Source organism: Mirounga leonina, unplaced genomic scaffold, assembly GCF_011800145.1.
Source record: "Mirounga leonina isolate KUSES-001 unplaced genomic scaffold, KU_Mleo_1.0 Mir_150, whole genome shotgun sequence".
Lineage (NCBI taxonomy): Eukaryota > Metazoa > Chordata > Mammalia > Carnivora > Phocidae > Mirounga > Mirounga leonina.
The window spans coordinates 19,185,740-19,208,129 of NW_023270374.1; the positions used below are offsets into that span (position 1 = coordinate 19,185,740).

General features: G+C 44.3%; 1 protein-coding gene and 1 pseudogene across 3 annotated transcripts in view; one reads left to right on the forward strand and one right to left on the reverse strand.

Annotated features, from left to right (window-relative positions):
* Positions 1–22,390, reverse strand: part of SHLD1 (shieldin complex subunit 1) — an 81,984-nt gene that overhangs the window by 54,228 nt on the left and 5,366 nt on the right. For all 3 annotated transcript variants that reach the window (XM_035005870.1, XM_035005871.1, XM_035005872.1), the window contains exon 2: positions 17,003–17,184. In XM_035005870.1, coding sequence (XP_034861761.1) covers positions 17,003–17,180 — 178 coding nt within the window. In that variant the 5' untranslated portion in view covers positions 17,181–17,184. The remainder of the gene's footprint in view (positions 1–17,002; positions 17,185–22,390) is intronic.
* LOC118011260 lies at positions 8,154–8,421 on the forward strand (annotated as a pseudogene).

Here is a 22,390-nt window from a genome sequence, read left to right on the forward strand (position 1 = left end):
AGTGTCCACCACATGGGTGAATGCCATGGCCCCTCCTCAGTAGATGAAATCAGGAAATCGATCACAAGTAGGAAGATTCTATCTAGACGGACATAAAGGCTGCAGCTAGGGACAAGTGTTGTGGCAACACTCTAACAGGAGGAAAGACATTTCCTTTCAACCATTCTGTAAGGTAGCTGGATCGCCAACAGCAAGCACAGCATTCAATACAGAGCACGCACTTACTCAGTGCTTACTGGATGAATAAACAGCATTAAATAACAGCAATATGAATGTGTGGAAATGTTAGACAACTGTGTTCACTGTATAAAATAAGTAAAGTAGGATTATCTGATATTATTGGTTCATGCTGACCCCACAAAATTCACCTGAATGCATAAAAACAATTCTCACTTATGGGTGGCTCAGGCTGTTAAGAGTCCAACTCTTGATTTCGGCTCAGGTCATGATCTCAGGGTCATGGGATTGAGCCTCGAGTGGGGCTCTGCACTCAGCACAGAGTCTGCTTGTCTCTCTCCCTCTGCTCCTCCTCCTGCTCTCTCTCTCTCTTTCAATAAATAAAATCTTTTTTAAAAAAATTCTCCTTAACAGTATTATGTAGATAATTCCTAATTTGTTTTTCCCAATTTCTGAATCTTGCTAATTCCTATTTTTGCTCAGGTTGCTATTGTCTTGAAGCTGTAGGAAGTTACCACGTAATCCATATTCATGAGGTACCTATTTGAGAGACAACGTATTTCAATCAACTCATTCTTTGAAGGAAGAAGGCACAATTAACCACAGACTTGGCCACAAAGACCAATGATCTTCTCATCTTCACAAAGTAATTCAGATTCAAATTTAGGGAATTAGCTGAGAATTTATAGGCAGAGATAAAGCAGTGGGAAACTGTAGGGCACTTCTCAGTTGTAGCATAAAAGGAAAAATTCCACTGGCACCACCTTAAATCATAATTGAGCAATTGCCTGTTTCTTATTATGACTAATTATCTATACTTCATTAATAATATATTAATAACATTAATAATAACTATGGCCAACAGGGCAATTTAAAAAAATAATTTAAAAACTCTACAGGTAATTCTGAAAGTACTCACAATAAGAAAATTCTCAAGGTCTAGTAATAAACAGTTATAAAAATGTTCCCTCCGAGGGGCACCTGGGTGGCTCAGTTGTTAAGCGTCTGCCTTCGGCTCAGGTCATGATCCCAGGGTGCTGGGATCGAACCCTGCATCGGGCTCCCTGCTCAGCGGGAAGCCTGCTTCTCCCTCTCCCACTCCCCCTGCTTGTGTTCCCTCTCTCACTGGCTCTCTCTCTGTCAAATAAAGAAATAAAATCTTAAAAAAAAAAAAATCTTGAAAAACAAAACAAAAAACGCCATAGGATACATTCTCCCAAATGTGGCTTTGCTTAAAACCACCTCAAGTTAATTAGGATCCTTCATCATAAAGTGATTTGTGGAGACTGCATGGAAGGCATCTTCAAATACAAATCAAAGCACTTTGCAAATGAGAAGGCATCTGCTGACATACACATTTGCAATGAAGAGATTATATGAGAATAGGATTAGATTATTTGCCTAAAATTATACCCAAAGTTAGGAGAAAACATTTATAGCAATAGCAAATGCTAGGAAGTAATTCTATGGATACTTTGGGTCAGTATTAGAATAACCTCCCTGTAAAGGCTCTTTGCCAGTACAAATCACGTTTTTGCCCAGTATTGAGCAACATGAAGGATGAGAAGTTTTAGTCTCTTCCTGAAAGGAGTTCAGCAAGTAACGAAGTCTAGAAACACCTGCAGGGGCTCTACCACAGCAGCAGTGGTAATGACCGCTTGCCTTTACTAAGTGTTCTAAGCTCCGGTGCCTCACTCAATCATCATGACAACCTAGGAAGCACGCAATGTCATCATTTTCATTCTACAGATGAGGAAATTGAACAAGGCGAAGTGCAGCAACTCGCCCAAGGTCAGAATCAAGGTCAAACCCAAACTAGTCTGGCTCTAAAGCCAAAAATAAGAATGTAGATGTGATTTTTTTTTTTTTAAGTGAGGGCAACACTTAAAACCAGAGGGAAATGATAGAATTAAATCAATAGCATTAAGGGGTGCCTCGGTGGCTCAGTCGGTTGAGCTTCTGACTCTTGGTTTTGGCTCAGGTCCCAATCTCATGGGTCCTGGAATCAAGCCTGGCGTGGGGTTCCCTGCTCGGTGGGCAGTCTGTTTGAGATTCTCTCCCTATGCCCCTCCCCCCCACACTCTTTCTCGCTCTCAAGTAAGTAAATCTTTAAAATAAATAGGTAGATAAATAAATAGGGGTGCCCGGGTTGCTCAGTTGGTTAAGAGTATGCCTTTGGCTCAGGTCATGATTCCAGGGTCCTGGGATTGAGTCCCACATCTGGCTCCCTGCTCAGCGGGGAGCCTGTTCCCTTTCCCCCGATTGTGCTCTTGGACATGCTCTCTGTCAAATAAATAAAAACTTTATTAAAAATAAAGAAGCAAATAAATAAATAGCATTAAGACAACTGACTCCCATTGGGAAAATAATAAAGCTATCACCCTGCCTCATACCTTACACCAAGATACACATTTCAAAGTAGAAAAAAAAAATTAAAACTGTAAAATTGCCAGGAGATTCCTATTCATATAATCTCGGGTGTTATAATGAATTTCTAAATATTGCACCAAAGCAGAAGCATTGATTGATAACATTAACTATATAAGAATCTAAAATCTCTGTACAACAACAAAAAAACCCACATTTCCTTATAGTAGCCAAAACTGGGAGACAAACTAAGGACCACTAATAGGGGGAAAGTTAAAAAGACGATAGTGTATTTGTACTCCAGAACACCTTAAACTGGCAAAGATATTAACATCTAAAGGATGGTTGTGATAGAATGGGGAATTTTAAAAGGCAAGTTGCCGAACAATACGTTTTTGTTAGAGATTTCTGGCGTGCTAAAATCAAACACAGAGACCAGACTTGAAAGTTCACTGAGAGGACACAACCAGTTAATCACACAAGCAAAGCTTAATTCAGTTTATTTTGCGAGATAAGAGAGGTTAACTTGACCTGGGTCACTTCTTGCTTATGCCTCTGAAAATCATAAGCAAAACTTAAATTGTTCCCCCAAATTGATTGGCGGTAACCACTCACCAATTCCTTTACCTTTAAGAAAATTCTAACATTGTAACCAATTACTGCAAGGACTACATAAGCTGCTTTGTAACAATATACCTCTGAGCCTTGTTCCATGTTTCGGTTTGAGCACTCCCAGTTTGCAAACTGGCTTTTTAGTGTGGGTACGATAAATTCTTACTAATTACTACTTCAGGGATTCATTGGGGGTTTTTTAAGATTTTATTTATTTATTTGACAGAGAGACACAGTGAGAGAAGGAACACAAGCAGGGGGAGTGGGAGAGGGAGAAGCAGGCTCCCCGCTGAGCAAGGAGCCAGATGCGGGGCTTGATCCCAGGACCCTGGGATCATGACCTGAGCCAAAGGCAGATGCTTAATGACTGAGCCACCCGGGCACCCCCAGATTCATTGGTTTTACTTGTTTTCTTTCCTGAACTTTTGACAGGTTAAAAGCTACGCATAATCAATTGTACTAAAATACATACATTTACATACACAGTTTACACCACGGAGATAGATATATTTGTAGTACACACCCCCCTAAAAATATACACAGTGCTATTGGTTACCACTAGGAAGGAGAAAGGGAGGGTGAGAATAGAGAATGTTCTCTTTTTGCTTCCTTTTGATCTATGTATTTTACTTTTTTTTAAAGTACACATTGCTTTGGTCACTTTATTTATTTTTTTTTATTTTACTTATTTATTTGAGAGAGAGAGAGCACGAGAGGGGAGAGGGTCAGAGGGAGAAGCAGACTCCCCGCTGAGTAGGGAGCCCGATGCAGGACTCGATCCCAAGACTCTGGTATCATGACCTGAGCTGAAGGGAGTCACTTAACCAACTGAGCCACCCAGGCGCCCTACTTTGGTCATTTTAGAGAAAACAAATATTTCAATCAGAGTGTATAAAAATTAAAAGGCAAAACTGGGAAAAATTTTTGTAAAAAATGCTAAAGATTTAGTATTCTTGAAGTATAAAGTACTCTTATGAATTAGTAAGGTTACAATTCCAATAGAAAAAAGGCAATCCATACAAAAGAAAGTGTCCAAGAAAACACAATATTTCTTTACACTGAAATCTTTTTTCCCTATGATACAATAAGCAGAGTTTCAAAAATTATAATATTAGTGTTGAGAAGAGTCTTGGAAAAAATGATTTTCATCCATTTTCTGGAGGACAAACTAGTAATATGTGCCAAAAAAGTTTTAATGTGATAGAGCAATTTTTCTTATAGAAATTTAGCTTGAAGAATAATTTAAGATAAATACAAGGGCTTAATCAGAAGGATGTTGAACACAGCCCTCTACAGCAAAGCCTCAGAAACAATGAAAACGTTCAAAGATAGGGAACTGTTTATTTGTGTAATGATCTTTAAAGTTGTTTCAGAGAAAAAATTATTTCAGAGAAACACAAGGAAGCAAAGGAAAACAAGGAAAAGGTGATCTCATAAGCACTTAAAAGAAAAAGGGCCTGGGGCGCCTGGCTGGCTCAGTCGGAGGAGCATGCGACTTTTGATCTCAGGGTCATGAGTTCGAGCCCCATGCTGGGGGTAAAGATTACTAAAAAATAAATAAACTTGAAAAAAATAAAGAAAGAAAAGAAAAGAAAAAGGGCCAGGATCTTTTTGATGCCCTACAGATTTTTTAGTTGAAAGTTTTACTGAGTTCATTAAGACTTGCATGCAGTGCTACGGACCAAAGCAGACAAATATTGTCAACCTTTATCCACTTTCCCCCCATGTACTTCAAACTATGGAACACTGGCAAGGATAAATCCGGATTTCTCCAGTTTTCCCTGTACTCATTTATGTGTGTCTCTACAATCTTATCACATGCCTGGGTTCACCCATCCACAACCACAGTCAACATACAAACTATTTCCATCACAAGGATCCCACATGTTGCCCTTCTGCCCAACCCCAAACCCTGACATCCACCAGTCTGTTCTCCAATTTCTAAAAATTTTGTCCCTTCAGAAACATTATGTAAATGAAACACAATACGTAAACTTTTGAAATTTGCTCCCCCCGCTTGCAGCTGAATTCCCTGGGAGATTCACCCACGTCGTTGTGTGTCTGGATAGTTCATTACCCTTAACCGCTGACAGGTACTCCCTGGTACGGACACACCAGTTTGCTTAACTGTCTCCTGAGGAAGGATATCTGGGCTGTTCTAGTTCTTCGCTGTTATAAATAAACCTGTTACGAACATTCGTGTATAGGTTTTTGCTTAAACGTAAGTTTTCGTTTCTCTCAGCAATCACTGGGTCATATGCTAATTGCCAGTTTAATTGTATAAGAAACTGCCAAACTCTTTTCCAGAGCAGCTGTGCCATTTTACGTTCCCACCAGCAATGTGTGAGTGGTCCAGCTTCCCTGCTCCTTTACCAGCATTTGGTGGTGTCGATTTTTATCCTAGCCATTTCTACAGGTATCATTATTAGTTTAATTTGTTTTTCTGATGGCTTATCTGAATATCCTCTTCGGAGACATGTCTCCCCGTGTCTTTTGCCCATTTTCTATTTGAATGGTTTACTTTTCTACAGTTGAGTTTTGACAGTTCTTTATGTACTGGAGGCACTAGTCCTTTGTCAGATAACAGATTTGCAAATATTTTTTTCCTGGTATGTACCTTGTCTTTTCATCCACTTTATGTGGGCTTTCAGAGAGCAAAAGTTTTTAATTTGGATGAGGCCCAATTTATCAATTTTTTGACTATTGTAGATTTCATGTCAATCATTTCCATTTGCTTTTTTTATAACTTGGATTTCTTCGCTGAGCTTTTCTATTTTGTCATCTGTTTCAACAGAATCTGTAACCGATCCTGGAAGTGCTTGTATGGTGACTGCTTTAAAAGCCATAGCAGTTCATGCCAATGTCAGCTTCGTCTCAGTGTTGGTGTCTGTGACCTGACATTCCAGTTGTGATTTTTGTTTCTTGGTAGGATGAGTGATCTTGGTCCTATTTAAATCCTTTATTTTAGCATATAGCCATCCTGTTTAGGTTTAGCACACAGCTCATGGCCTACTTTTATGGGCTGTGGTTCTAATGACAGGTTAATTTTCAGAGCCTTTGCTGTTACTTTTGGTCTCCTTGGTTTATTGGGTGCGGCTGCCCGAGGGACTAGCCCAGCCTCTGGGTGTCTTTCAGTGGGGGGTGGATCTCAGGCCCCTCTAAAGGTAGGCTTTCCGGGTGGGCTGCTTGTTGTACTAGAATTCCCCTTTTCCAGCGCCCCCAGCTGCTCCCCAGCTGCCCCAGTGAATGTAACAGGGAAGGGAGCAAGGGGAGTCTCAGGCCCATGGGGACAAAGGGGCTTCTCAGGCCAGGTCACTTACTGTGTTGGCAGAATCCCCTTGCTTATGCCCCCTCATCACCTGGGTCTGGCTTAGCAGAGGAGTGGAGTCTCTGGCCCAGTGGAGGAGAGTGCTTCCTCTGGTCTCTGATTATTATGGGTTTTTCTACAGATTCCCTTTTGGTGGGTGCTGGGCTCTCCTGGTGATGTGGCAGTCCTGGGGAGAAACGAACCTACCTGGGCCGCTTCTTGTTGCTAGGTGGCAGGCTGAAAGGCACCAAGTTCTGGTCACCTTCTGTTGGGCGGGGTGGGGGGGGCATGGGAACAGAAGACACCCTGCCTCTGTGTGGTTCCTTCAGTCGTGGGGCCCAGAACCAATTCATCTTCTTACCATTGCTTGATATTCTTCGACTGCCTCCCACACTTCTACGGTTTATAGTTGTGTTTAGCAGTAATGGGTATGCCATCTTGTCAGATTAGAAATCCCAAAAGATTTTTAAAATCTCATTATCCTTTAATGCTACTATAATTTCATCAAATAAGGCAAATTTAAATCCTTTGGTCTTATCTTTGCAGAAAAGCACAACTTTTCTTGGCAAAGGAACAAAGAAAAATCAGATATCATTTTCTAATGTTTGTATTCTAGCCTGCTATCAGTCAAGAAAGATAAATGAAAAGGTGTCCTCAAATCGTACAATGCATGTACAGTAACTAGATTTAACACTGGTGGCCTTAAGACAAGTTAGCTTCTCAGATTCCAACTGAGTAATCTCTAATAACTTGGAGGTTTTATTTCTAGTAGGCACAAAAACTCTGCAAACAATGAATTATAAAGGCTTACCACATCTGGTACACTTAAATTCTTGTTCTTGGTAAGGCTCAGGAATATGCAAAAAGTAGTCACTAGAGGGCAGCAGACTCAAACACTGCCTCATAGCAAGCACTTGCCAGGCGCCATCTCCAGGTTCTAGACCCAGGGCCAGTTTTACGGGCTAAAAACATGCAATATTATTTTACCCCATTCTCCCTCAAACTCGACTTCTAAAATGGCATGGGCTCATGGGTAACTGCCTTATCTTTTTACTTATCCTGTGCCCAACATGCCCTAATATTTTCCAGGAGTTCTTTCTAGAAGAAAATTCTGGATCTATTGACTGAGTACATTGTGAAGAAATGGGGCGAAATCTCTTGGCTTGTTTTTAGAACTTATTTAAATTTTCCACTCAATTGCCTTATTTTGTGAGCAGGAAAAAATTCATAATGCTATGAAATGTAATGAGAATTTTCTCGGGGCGCCTGGAAGAGTGTGTGGATCTTGGTTTGGGGTCATGAGTTCAAGCCCCACGTTGGGTGTTGAGATTACTTAAATAAACTTATTAAAAAAAAAAAGATAGTTTTAAAAAGCAGTCGTTAGGGGCGCCTGGGTGGCTCAGTCGTTGGGCGTCTGCCTTCGGCTCATGTCATGATCTCCAGGTCCCGGGATTGAGCCCCGCATCGGCCTCCCTGCTCAGTGGGGAGTCTGCTTCTCCCTCTCCCTCCGCCTCTCCCCACTGCTCCTACTCTCTCTCTCTCTCTCTCTCTCTGTATCTCTCTGTCTCAAGTGAATAAATAAAAAATTCTTAAAAAAAAAAATAAAGCAGTCCTTAGAGGGTGCTTTGCAAGCGAACTGGGCATGAAGTTGTAACAAACCAGCAGCTGGAGTTGCCACTGTTCTGTCTGCAGCTTCCTGATGTTCCCATGGCCAAAAAACCCCCCAGCTCTAAGCCATCTCCAAGTTCAAAGGATTCGGCAAACAATGGCAAAGCAGAGCCACCAGAAACGGACACCTGATATCCGTGACAAATATGGTAAGGCTGCCTCAGCCAGTGGGGCCACTTTCTGCGTTGCTGTGTGGGCATACAGAGCAACACAAACTAGAAGAGAATGGAATAGAATGGAACCTGTCCCCCGTTGGCAGAGTCACCCCAAAGGAATGGAGAGATCAGTAATTATCCCAGCTGGTGTAATACTGAATTGTTTCAAAACCAACTCATAACTGATGCCAAGTAAAAGCACTGTGCACCCATTAAAATAAGGCACGACTGAAGAAATAAAGTACATGTGAAACCTTCAAAAAAATTAAAATAAAATAAGTAAAAAGCAGTCGTTAGGGATATTCCTTAAAGCCATAGTCTCATGCACTAGAATTAAGAGAAATATTTGCTGGAAAAATAAATTAAGGAAACAATTCTGCTTGGAACATACTTTCTTCACCATAGAGAAATGGGAGTGATAATTGTCTGCTCTCAGAAGCCTTCTATCTCCTCACAGATGTTCATTTCTCTGCTGTATTCTCATCAAGAGAAAAAGCTGAGGGCTTTTGAGAGGCCAGGGTGGGCTAGTCTGAAGACTTTCCAAATGAGAGTTAAGCAAATCTGCAGGGATTAGGTAAGACTATATACTATTTAACTTAGAAGCTTTCTCATCCTAGAGTACACGTAAGATCACTCACAGCTTAAATTTGATGACAAAGCTCTAATCTGGTGATCAAGGGACTGTAATACTTTATATCTATTTTCATACCTTATCAAATTCCATGTATATATGCTTTCCATTGATTCATTCAACCAGCCTTTACTGAGCACCTACTATGTGCCAGGCACTATATACCCTTATTCTCTGCTCACCCGTCAGGGTCTAGGTTTAAAAGGCAACAACTGCAGGCACCGTGTGATGAGACAGGCAGAGAACAAAATGTGAATCCTGAAAGACAAGCATGGGCGACCCAGGAATGGATAAAGCACTTACCCTTAAAAAGTATGTTCCAGTAAGCTGGGTTTTTGTCACTTCAAGCACGTTATCAAAACCCAGCTCTAGGAAAACCTCCAGGGAGCCTGGAGGTAAATAAAGGGCAGCCACTCAGCAAACAGCATGATTTATAACTTCAAAGGGCAGAGAGCCAAGTTTAAGAACAGTTGCTGGGCCAGATGAGAAAATTTCTTCCGGACAGAAAAGTTATCAAGGGTTGTATTTATTCCAGCAAACAGACTGAGAAGACTCATTTTCTTCCCTTGGTTTTTAAAGATTTTATTTATTTATTTGAGAAAGAGAGTGTGAGCTTGAGCAGGGGGAGTGGCAGAGGGAGAGGGAGAAGCAGGCTCCCCGCTGAGCAGGGAGCAGGATATGGGGCTGGATCCCAGGACCCTGGGATCATGACCTGAGCCAAAGGCAGACATTTAACCAACTGAGCCACCTAGGCATCCCTCTTCCCTTGGTTTTAACATAAGCAGTTGGATCCTACTTGGTGTTGAGAAATTTAACTGAGAAGGCAATGCCTTCTCTCCAATTAGTCTGCAGGTGGTTAGAGCTTCTTCAGCAATGGGAAGATGAGAGGCTGAAAGGCGAGCTCAGGGAGCAGTGGATAGGACCCTGGTCAAAATGAACCACAGTCCTGGTCACCCCTGGGACGGTGCTGATACTAAAGGTATATTCAGGGTTAGCAGGGTTAGCAGAAAGAAGCCAGCAGAGACTGAAGGAGAAACACTTAGGAGGAGAAATATTTAAGACTTACTACTTAGCACTTACTCATGCCTGAATGTTTGCATTTCTTTAAAGTTCTGCCTTTGAAGTCAGCCTGACCCAGATTTGAGTCTTGGCTTTCCACTATTCTTTGGGTAACATATCAATATGTAACCTCTCAAAGACTATTTCCTCCTGGGTAACATGGAGATCACAACAGTACTTATTTCTCAGGGGTGGATATAAGAATCAGAAGGAACGGTGCACAGAAAATGCACAGCACGGCGCCTGGAATGTACGTGTACAACAAATGATAAACTATTAATCTCTTCTCAACTGCATATAGTCTCCTCTGTCCTACAAACACATCACAGTGAATGGTACTTATGATGGGGTACATTTGATTATTTCAATGAAGTTGTTTGCTCATACTTTAAGAAGACACGGGCGCCTGGGTGGCTCAGTCCGTTAAGCGTCTGTCTTCGGCTCAGGTCATGATCCCAGGCTCCTGGGATCGAGCCCCACATCGGGCTCCCTGCTCAGTGGGGAGTTTGCTTCTTCCTCTCCCTCTGCCCCCCTGCCCCCGCTCATGCTCTCTCTCTCTCTCAAACAAATAAATAAAATCTTAAAAAAAAAAAGACACAGCTGAGTTGCAAGTCATGAGTGAATGCTCACTTGCAGTAGCCTTGAGAGAGAGCTATCAGGTCGGACTCTGTACACCTGAACTTCAGAGATAAATGTCAGTAGGTGTGGCTCTCGACAGGAATACAGCCCGTCTTTCAAATCAGCTGGGATTTCTTTTTAAAACTATAGCGGAAGGCGAAGTACACAGAAGGAAACAAGTCTCTTCTCCCACAGCAGGTGTCTTTGAAACTCAAAACAGAGGAGCAGTGAGAGATGCCGCAGTCAGCAAATAGCCTTTGAAAATAATTCTCCTCTTATACTAGTATTTCTAATGACTATTTAACGTTATCTACAATTTAGTAGCCTAAAATAGAGAACTATATTCTTCTATTTTTAGAAAAGGGGTGGAAAAGTCACAGTTACAATAGTCTGTATAGAGGGTCACCGAGGAAATAGGAGTTGCCAGGTTGCTCTGTGACCTCGGGTGATTCAATGAAAGGAAAAAAGATATAGTTATCTACTCTTTTTTTTTTTTTTTAAAGATTTTATTTATGTATTTGTCAGAGAGAGAGAGAGAGCGAGGGAGTACAAGCAGGGGGAGTGGCAGGCAGAGGGAGAGTCAGGTTCCCCGCTGAGCAAGGAGCCCGATGTGGAACTCGATCACGGGACCCTGGGATCATGACCTGAGCCGAAGGCAGACACTTAACTGAATGGGCCACCCAGGCACTCCTTATATTTATCTACTCTTAAATAGCAAATTCCTTGGATGAAATGCCTAAGTATACATTAGTCACAATGTATATTTGTACATAAATGTACATAAATATACATTAAATATGTAATAAACATAAATATACATTTCTACATAAATGTACATAAATATACATTAGTTACAAAATGGCCTTTGAAGATTGGGATGTTGACAGATTCCAAAAGCAAAAAAAGGGGACATTAAACTGCTATTTAACTTTAGACACAGAGCTTGGGCTGTTAGCTAGGGCTTTTAATCATCAAAGACTTACTGTGTTTAATGTTCAATTTGCTGTATCAGCCAATTTCTCAACAGATGCTCTTCGAAGTTAAAGTCTGAGGACAGGGCTCAAAAAGAAAGATTTCCCACCTCCATACTGCAATGTGTAAGCAAAAACTTCAGAGGAGCTCTTTGTCCTGATGAGAATGTGTCTGGGGCACTCCCCGGAACAAAGGTTGCAGAGGGCCCTGATGAGATCAGTAACATGAACTAGGCAGACTTTCTCAAGCGAGAGTAGTACACACAGGACTTCACCTCCAGGAAACCTTGGTGACTGCTTTTGAGGGGTTTATCCAAGACCACTGACCACCTCCCCTGGCACTTCCATTCTGCCTACTCTATGCTTTTCTCAAGCCCAGTAACAAAAGAGAAAGGGAACAAGTATTGAAGAGGCAAGGCGTCCAAGCCCATCAATAAGTGTGTGTTGGAGATTAACTGACGGGCTGAACTGGACTCAATTCGGCAGTCTCTGGAGTGGCCTGGAGTTGACCAGGGAGAAAGGAGCACATTTCAAGGACCGGAACAATGCAGCTGAGGCATTTCGGCCTGACTCTGCATTAAAACCAGCCCAACAGGAGTGGCAGGCCCATGTGAATGGGTAGTTAGACATCCACCAGCAGGGGCCTTGGCATGCACCTGTACGTTGCCTGGGGCCTTGCCAGGTATTAAAATATTGCAATCCTGTGGAATCGTTGTTAAATATTTTGAACACACGCCCCGGACATGAGATTACACACATCTCCAAGGGACTTAAACAGAGGAATGTGACAGAAATGCGGTTTCAGGAAGACCTTTTTGGCAAGTGTGGTCTTCTGCTGGATCTCACCAGGAAGGACAGAGGGAGGCACTTTCATGCTCCTGTGCCTGGCTTAGGTGACAAGTTGTTTGTTCTATCATCACTTCATAAGGAGTAGTCAGACAACCCTCGCCCAAGCCACCAGTTCAAGACAGATGAGCTGTGTTCATGTGGACAGACACAGCCCCGTCTCGCCTGCCTTTGGGTACCCAGACTGAAATGACCAAGGCTTTCAGGTTTTTCTGACTAATACTTTCAGATTCTTATCAACTCATTGAGTTTCCTAGAAAGTGCTCTTAAGTCTCATGTCCCTTGCTACTAATATCCTCCTCCAGGGCATGAACAGTGATATGGCAGTTGGGCATACAAGATAAGGGCAGGGAAGTATCCATTAGGGGGGGCACCTGGGTGGCTCGCTAGGATATGCATCGGACTCTTGATTTCGGCTCAGGTCATGATCTCAGGATGGTCAGACTGAGCCTCTCTTTGGGCTCCGAGCTCAGCGGCGAGTCTGCTTGAGATTCTCTCCCTCTGCCCCTCCCCCCCACTCACATGTGCATGCTTATGTGCGTGCGCACATGCTCTCTCAAATAAATAAATAAATCTTTTATTTATTTGACAGAGAGACAGGGAGAGAGGGAACACAAGCAGTGGGAGTGGGAGAGGGAGAAGCAGGCTCCCCGCGGAGCAGGGAGCCCAATGCAGGGTTTGATCCCAGGACCCTGGGACCACGACCTGAGCCCAAGGCAGACGCCCAACAACTGAGCCACCCAGGCGCCCCTCAGATAAATAAATAAATCTTAAAAAAAAAAATCCATAAGGTTTAGCTCCTGGGGAAGATCACTGGCATGGGAGCAAGGGCAGGCCTAGTCTTGTGCGTAATGGGGGTGGAGGATATGTGCCCAGGAATGAGGAACAACTGTAAGAAGCAGCAGAATGGAAGACAGGCAACCCCTTCAAAAAGCCTCACTGGGAAGAGCAGGTGAGTGATGGCCAAAGCCAGAGGCAGTTGCACGGTGAAATGGGGGATCCTCTACAAAAGTGAGGCTTCAGCTTGGGTCCCTTTCCTTACAACCTGGCTTCTCCAGTGGTCCCTGCCATCTCCTAAAACAGAGGCCACTTGTCCCTAGCCTGCTACTCTTCCAGGGTTTACAACTGTGATGCTGACTCCAACCTTGAAGTTGGGACCTTGCCACTCACTGATAAGCCATCTGCACACTGACTGCCACCTGCCGGGATTTCTGGGTACTCTCGCTGCGTTACCCCTTGCAGGGCTGTGCTCTGCTACCAGTGGGCTATTCTATACCACCACGGTGGACCCCACCCCCTTGCTAACTGTGTGTCTGAATTTCGACTGTAGGTTTTGACAATTGGGCTAATTTGACTGAATCTTTTTTTTTTAGATTATTTCTTTGTTTTTGAGAGAGAGAGAGAGAAAGAGCGAGAGCAGGGGGAGGGGCAGAGGGAGAAGCAGACTCCCCGCTGAGCAGAGAGCCTGACACGGCGCTTGATCCTGAGACTCCGGGATCATGACCTGAGCCGAAGGCAGATGCATAACTGACTGAGCCACCAGGTGCCTGCTCATGACTGAATCTTAAAGGTCAGCTCCTGGCTCCTATTTCACCCAGCAGCCAGAGAAGTCAGGTCCTGGCTTCATCCTCAGACCTCCATTCCACTATGAGCAACCTACCATACTCAACCAGTTCTTGAGATAGTCAACCACACGGTGAGCCAAACACAAGCCACATGAGTGTAGCCAACAGTGAGCGAGTAGTAGGGTGGGTACAGCCCAATGGTGACTGTCAGCTGGAAATCTCTGACTGTATTCACCAACCCCTAGAAGGTCAACTTCCTAACAACACACAACAGCAAATAAGCAAACCAAGAATGCAAGTTGGCCAGGGAGTGGGATATGTTAAGAATCTGAAATAGAACAGTAGCCATCAGAGCACCAAGAGAGACCAATGTGTCTCTGAGTAAAGAACAGATCCAGAGTTATCAGAACTAGATTAAAATGTGGGCAAAATCTGCTGGAGGGCTATGGGGGAGAGAACCTGTAAGTACACCTACTCATGAACACAGTGAAGGGAAGGAAAGTGGATCTACTTATAAACAGAAAATCAAAACTCAAGACCCTGGACAGTTTTGAGAAACTGGAGATGGAAGATGATCAGCCCAGAGTAAATCAGGCTGGGCAGTTAGGACAGCGACTTCCCCCAGAGTTTAGGACTGCATTTTAGGTACATCAGAAAGAGCCTCCAAATCTCTCTTCTACCTGTCCTTGATTCCTGAAATTAAACCATTCTTTTAGGGCTAGGTCCTCTTGAACAAAGAGCTTCCTGGGAAAGCCAACACTTGAAGCTACGGTTAGTTATTTGTCTTTCAGTCTAAGTTTCAAATTGTTTTTTGGGAGGCTTTGATGGGTGACATGTGAAGGCCCCCAGCATCCAGGGATGGGGCGGAGGCCCAAGCAGGGAGGAGAGAAATGAGAGCTGAGACCCCAAAGGGCACAGGCCCAGAGTGACTCACCCGGGTGTGGGGTGCCCATTATAAGCCTCTTGTGTTCTTTTTTTTTTTTTAAAGATTTTATTTATTTGACAGAGAGAGACAGCGAGAGCAGGAACACAAGCAGGGGGAGTGGGAGAGGGAGAAGCAGGCTTCCCGCAGAGCAGGGAGCCCGATGTGGGACTCGATCCCAGGACCCTGGGATCATGACCTGAGCTGAAGGCAGACACTTAACGACTCAGCCACCCAGGCGCCCAAGCCTCTTGTGTTCTATCTTGACAAAAATGGCACAGGATTTATATCACTGCACACGAGTTGATAACTTCCTTTGCACACACTGATGGCTGACAGTTTGGCCGTGTCTCCAGCAGTTACACAATTTGACTTTTCTTCTGGAAGCCAGAGGCAATCTGACAATCTCCTCCAACACTGATCGTGCTATGGGGCTAAATTCAGGCTTCACCTAATTCAGTGCCGCCTATGACTCCCACTCCTTATACATGGAACGTTCCAAAGTCACTCATAACCAGCCTTAAGCTAGACGTGTAGGGAGTAGAGAGAACAGAGTTTTATGTTAGGATCAAGTTCAGCCCCAAATCCATACAGGTATATCTCTTAATGAAATAATAATGGCAGTTAACATTTACTCATTCTTTCCTCATACAAGTACTTACTGAGTACCTCCTATCCTGGAGTTTATATTCCAATGTGGGGAGACAAAGAAATACCTAGGGTGCCCAATGGCCCTGCTGCTGTGGAGAGGAATAAAGCCGGGGTAGGGGATGACAGAAGAACCTCAGCAGGAGGGAGGGGGGCTGGCTCTTAGATGCAGGAGGCAAGGGTGGGCCTCCGTGAAGGGCGACGCACACTTGGTGTGGCAGAGGCCCAGCCCGGAGAGGGCAAGGAGATGGGTAGGAGGTGAGGTTAGAGAGGTGGCAGGTCCAGGGCCCCGAGGGCATGGGCACCAGCTAAGGACTTAGGCTTTTGCTCTGAGACAGATGAGAAGCCATGGGAGCTTTGCGCCAAGGACTAACATGATCTGATTTGTATTTTAAAAGGATCTTCCGGTGGCTGTGTTGAGAAGAAACTTTAGGAGGACAAGGGCAGGTATGGAAAGAGGTGGTTAGGAGATGTAACAATAATCCAGAAGACAGACAACAGTGGCTCACACCAGGGTGGTGGCCATGGAGATGGCAAAACTCTTCAGATTCTAGATTTATTCAGTGGAGCTGACAGTGAGGGACCAAACGTGAGAGAGGTTGAGAAGGACTCCTAGGTTTGGGCCTAAGTGAACAGATGGGTAAAAGTGCTTTTCTGAGATGAGAAAGCCTCAAAGAACAGGTGTGTGTATATGAGAGGGAAGGAACTGGGGAGGCGGGGAGAGAAATTAGCAATCTGGTTTAGGATGTACCAAATTTAAGAAGTCTAACAGAAGTCTAAGTGATGATGTCAAGTACACAGAGCTCAAAACTGTTAAGAAATGTCCCCCCAAGTCCCATAGCCAGTAAGTGGCAGAGCTCTGAGTCCATGTCCGTGGACCTCCAGGTCTGGACCGGGCAACGAATGGGGAAGACAAGGGCTTTGCAACCAGAGATGGTCACTAACTATGTCAAGGAATCATCAGTAAGCTTAAGTAATAGACTTTTTGGCAATTCTGCCAGGGAAACTTGTAGAAAAGTTGTTCCCCAAATGCAGAGCATACTTCATACAAGGAATACTAAAATCCCTGTTACTATCACCTATAACATAAAACAGGCCCACATTGCCACTTTCTGAAGTTTTAAAAGGACAAAACAAAAAACACTTCCACCCTCTCCCTGTTGAGCCTCTGAATGCAGCTGGACGGAGATTAGAAAGGGACTGAGACAAAAAAGGCCTCCAGGAAACAGCTCCCTGTCACGGTTACACCAGGGAGCTTGTCCTTTGAAGTTTCTCCCCATAGTGCTTAGATAAGATGTTTTCTACCCCAGACAATGGGCCATTCCTCAGAGAGGTGCTACCGGAAGGGAGAGAAACAAACACATACCCGTATGTAGAGTGTGTATGTGTGTGTGTGTCTGTGTGTGTGTCTGTGTGTGTGTGTCAATGTTAGCTTGTTTTGAACTCTGCTTCTTACCTGAATCCACATCAGAAGAGGAAGGAAGAGAAAGGGTTTCCACAGAATTAAACGCCTCGCTGTCGGCCTCCTGGTGGGGTCTCTGCAGCACATAATCTCTTATGTCATCAACTGGTGGCAAGTCCAAAGCACTGCTCTCCTCTGACTGGCTGTCTGGAGTGGCTTCCTGGGTCGCCATAGTCCTGCCATGGGAAAAACAATTCAATACAAAAGGCACTGCAGAAGAGGAGTCTCCATTTCCGCCACAGCTTGAAGGGTGCAAGTCCCAGAATACTTCATGTTCCTGTTAGTAATGGTCTTCCTTGTCCTTACTTTAGACCCAGTATTTGTTTACCATGTTTCTTCATCAGGAGAAACAGACACTCTCAGCACAGAAAGAAACCATTAATAGGGCACCTGGGTGGCTCAGTTGGTTGGGCGACTGCCTTCGGCTCAGGTCATGATGTGGAGTCCTGGGATCGAGTCCCGCATCGGGCTCCCGGCTCAGCGGGGGACCTGCTTCTCCCTCTGACCCTCTCCCCTCTCATACTGTCTCTCTCTCTCTCTCAAATAAATAAATAAATAAAATCTTTAAAAAAAAAAAAAAAGAAAGAAACCATTAATAATTTCAGCTGGAGGGGCGCCTGTGTGGCTCAGTCGGTTAAGCGTCTTGACTCTTGGTTTCAGCTCAGGGGGTGATCTCAGGGTCGTGAGACTGAGCCCCACGACAGGCTCTGCGTTCAGTGTGGAGTCTGCTGGAGACTCTCCCTCTCCCTCTGCCCTTCCTGCTCATGCTCTCTCTCTAAAATAACAAAGAAGGAGCACCTGGGTGGCTCAGTCGTTAAGCGTCTGCCTTCGGCTTAGGTCATGGTCCCAGGGTCCTGGGATCAAGCCCTGCATCAGGCTCCCTGCTTGGCGGGAAGCCTGCTTCTCCCTCTCCCACTCCCCCTGCTTGTGTTCCCTCTCTCACTGTGTCTCTCTCTGTCAAATAAATAAATTTAAAAATCTTTAAAAAATAAAACAAAACAAATAAATCTTTAAAAAAATAAAATAATTTCAGCTGCAGAATAAGCTGCATGTCTGATAAGGATGAAACACCATGTAGCACCATAATCCAAGGGCTACAAGAATATTTAATGAGACAAACTGTTCATGAGGGTGCCTGGGTGGCTCAGTTGGTTAAGCTACTGCCTTCGGCTCAGGTCATGATCTGGAGTCCCCGGATCGAGTACCGCATCGGGCTCCCTGCTCAGCGGGGAGTCTGCTTCTCCCTCTGACCCTCCCTCCTCTCATGCTCTCCCTCTCTCAAATAAATAAAATCTTAAAAAAAAAAAAAACTGTTCATGATATATTACGTGGAAAAAAGATTTCTGTAAAATACAGTATCGTGTGTGGGGTGTCAGCGTGTGCGTGTGTGTGTGTATGTATGAGTAAGAAATCTACAGTTCTATAGCTAAAAAAAAGCATCTGCAAGGGTATATTCCAAATTAACTTAATGGTAATTAATTCAGTGGTTTAGTTTCTGAACAGTGAGATTATAGATGATTTGTATTTTTATCTGTGGCATACTCAAACACACATTCACTCAATTATTTCACATGCCAGGCCCTGGGTATACGAAGGGGAATGTAATAGACCCTTCCTTCAAGTTGCTCACAGCTTGGGACGATCCAAACACAGAGATATACCATGTAAACACAAGGACAAGACAGAGGAGAACCCAGAAAGGGACAGTAAGCTTTCTGGATGAGGTTATCCCCAAGCAAGGGGCAGGCCAGACCACGGCTGGAGGAGAGCATAAACACCAGTAGAACCAGCTTGGGCAACCACAATGGCATGGCTGTCGGGAGTTCAAAGTGAGACTCAAAAAAGAGTCACGCATGAGTAACTGGGGAGAAACAAACCCTGTGGTTTCAGCTGGATGACCGTGGGGCTCTCTCCTGTTCCTACACCAGCTCTGGGAAGGACGGCAAGGCCCGGCAGCTGTCAGCAACGTGGAAACACAAACTCTCCAGCTGAGCTCTAGAGACCACAAAGGTGACTTACTGGGTTCATCATTTGGACATTCCTTGTTAAAAATTAGGTGTTCCTAAAAAAATAAAATAAGGGCGCCTCGGTGGCTCAGTCAGTTAAGCATCTGCCTTCGGCTCGGGTCATGATCCCAGGGTCCCATCGGGCTCCCTGCTCAGCGGGGAGTCTGCTTCTCCCTTTGCCCCTCCCACCTGCTCGTGCTCGCTCGCTCGCTCTCTCTCCCTCTCACAAGCTCGTGCACAAAAATAAATAAAATCTCTTAAAAAACCAACACTTAAAAAATAAAATAAGGTGTTCTCCCTCTGCAAGTCTGACTCATAAATTGCTGTGATCAATAAATCATATTGTAGCCAAGACCACACATCGTGACTGCCATGGGCCACCACGCGCCATGCAGAGGAGCTACATGGTCAGATCTGCAGATTTGGCAGCTGGATAGGAGATGCACTTGCAGGGTTTCAGCCCAGTGGCAGGCAATCTCAGAAGCAACAGGAATTCCTTCACCTGTCATGGTCCCGGTGAGAGAGGAGGAGCATGTGACTAAGGGCAGGGCAATAAAGAGCAGGGGACAGATTAAGTGACATATTTAGGAACTAAAATGAGAGTAGAACTTAATAACTGAATGGATAACGAGGTTGAAGAGAAACTGAGAGTCAACAAGGAGTGGCAGCTTTGACGATGGGGTGGTTTTATGGCCTGAGTTAGAAAAGAGTAGAGGAGGAATAGCTTTGGGAGGAGGCCGTATTCCATATTATGGAATATGGTGCAGCTGTTAAAATGATGGTTGGAACTTGAAAGATCTCAAAGACATATGTTTGAATGAAACAAGCAATTTCAGAATAAGCATAAGAGTAGATAACATTTATCCAGTGTTGGTTGGATGCCAAGCCTTGTGCTAAGAGCTTTATGGACAACAGCCCTGGGAGGCAGGTAATCCTGCTACTACCCTCATTTACAGTCAGAGAGTCAGACACAGAGAGAAGCAGAGTAACCTGCCCAAAGAAACTCATCTAGAAAGTACCAATCTAGGATGAACCCAGCTCCAAGGCCTCCCAGCCTCCTGCGTCTGCACAGCCCGAAGTACCACCTGATCAGGCAAAGATAGGGGTGTATAAAAACAAATCAACAGAGAGGCCTGGCAAGATTCTTCTTGTTTGAGGACGCCTGATCACATGTTGTTGTGGACATCCGCTCAGGCAGAGAGTGAGCCAAGACAGCAGCTGATTGCTTCTGCAAGAAGCAAAGGGATCAAGGTTCCCAAAGAAGCAAGAACATCCTATCTTTCACACATTATATTAGCCAACCAAGCCTGAAGTTTTTTTGTTTTTTTTTTTAAAGATTTTATTTATTTGGGCACCTGGGTGGCTCAGTTGGTTAAGCAACTGCCTTCGGCTCAGGTCATGATCCTGGAGTCCCGGGATCGAGTCCCACATTGGGCTCCTTGCTCGGCAGGGAGTCTGCTTCTCCCTCTGACCCTCCTCCCTCTCGTGCTCTCTGTCTCTCATTCTCTCTCTCGCAAATAAATAAAGTCTTAAAAAATAAAAAAATAAAAAATAAAATAAAAAAAGATTTTATTTATTTATTTGAGAGAGAGAATGAGATAGAGAGACAGAGCATGAGAAGGGGGAGGGTCAGAGGGAGAAGCAGACTCCCGCCGAGCAGGGAGCCCGATGCGGGGCTCGATCCCGGGACTCCAGGATCATGACCTGAGCCGAAGGCAGTGGCTTAACCAACTGAGCCACCCAGGCGCCCAAGCCTGAAGTTTTAGCAAAGACCTCCGCCACAGGCATCTGTGTCTCCTCCTTCGCCCCTCATGTTACCAAACACTGCTCTGGAAGCTCCTGGAAGGGAAAAAAAAACAGGTCAGTGAAGGACAGCTGTATATCCTGCCTGCCTGAAAAGGAGACTTGAAATCGCCCCTCAAGCAAGAGCGTCATTAGTGATACAAACTAAAGGAATCCTTGGAAACAAACAGCACAACTGATGTGACATCTATCTTTTCTTTTAGAATCACTTGTATTAAATGTCAAATACATTCCAAACTGGGCATTCGAACAAAAAGAGAAAAAAGAAAGCCTACTGAAAGGCAGAATCCTGTTTCTTACAAAGTCAGAATCTGTGACTGTAGAACATCTGGAACTCTGTGTTTGCACAGGAGAAAGCAAGTACGAGGGACAGATGAGACCCTTTCTATCGTCTGCAACCACAAGTAGAATGCGATGATTATTTTTTAAAATATTTTATTTATCTATTTGAGAGAGAAAGAGAGAGCACAAAAGCAGAGGGGGGGGCAGAGGGAGAAGCAGACTCCCCGCTGAGCAGAGAGCCTGATGCGGGGCTCGATCCCAGGACTCTGAGATCATGACCTGAGCTGAAGGCAGATGCTTAACCGACTGAGCCACCCAGGTGTCCCCGCAATGATTATCTTTGCCCTAAAACTTTAAATAGGTGGTTCCACTTCCTTCTCCAGAAGAGCTTATTTTCCTCTCTTAAAAGTACTTTAGTTACACAATTTGAGCATTCTTTCCCAACACTGGAGAGGCAGAGACACAAGAAGTCTCTCTGTACATCAAAACCTGCTTGCCGAGCAAAGACAGTCATCTTCCACGACTACGGATTCTTACAGACCTACGAATCCAAGTCAGCCAGGGTCCCCATATAAAAGGCTGTTTAACTTCCCTTCTTTTTTCAATCAAGGCTCTTCCCTCCCAACATTTTACATGAAAACTTTCAAACGTGAAGAAAAGTGGAATGAATTATCCAATGAATACCCCTATAGCTACTGTCTAGAGTTCACAATCAACATTTTACTGTGATTTTCCTTATCACAATACCGTCCACCTACCCAACTCTCTATTCATCTGTCAGTTCATCTTTGTATACATATTTCCATTTAAATGTAATGAAAGCTTCTGAGTTAGGGTATGATAAGATCAATTTGCCTTTCCACATGCTCACGCCGTTAGCCAAATGAAGCATGAGTGGGAGGAGGGTAAAAGTGAAGCGGTAACACAGCTGGGAAGCTCTGCAGAAAGGTCCAGAGATGCGCAGGGTCTCTGGAGTGAGAGACTTGGGTTTGAACCCCTGCTGTCACTTTTTAGCTGTGTCACCTTGGGCAGGTCATCTCATCTATAACAATGGCCTGGGGCGCCTGGGTGGCTCAGTCGGTTAAATGTCTGACTCTTGATTTCAGCTCAGGTTGTGATCTCAGGGTGGTGAGATCGAGCCCCGTGTGGGGCTCTGTGCTGGGTGTACAGCCTGCTTAAGATTCTCTCTCTCCCTCTCCTCTGTCCCCCCTCCCCACTCATACACACCCATGTGCTCTTGAAAGAAGAAAGAAAGAAAGAAAGAAAGAAAGAAAGAAAGAAAGAAAGAAAG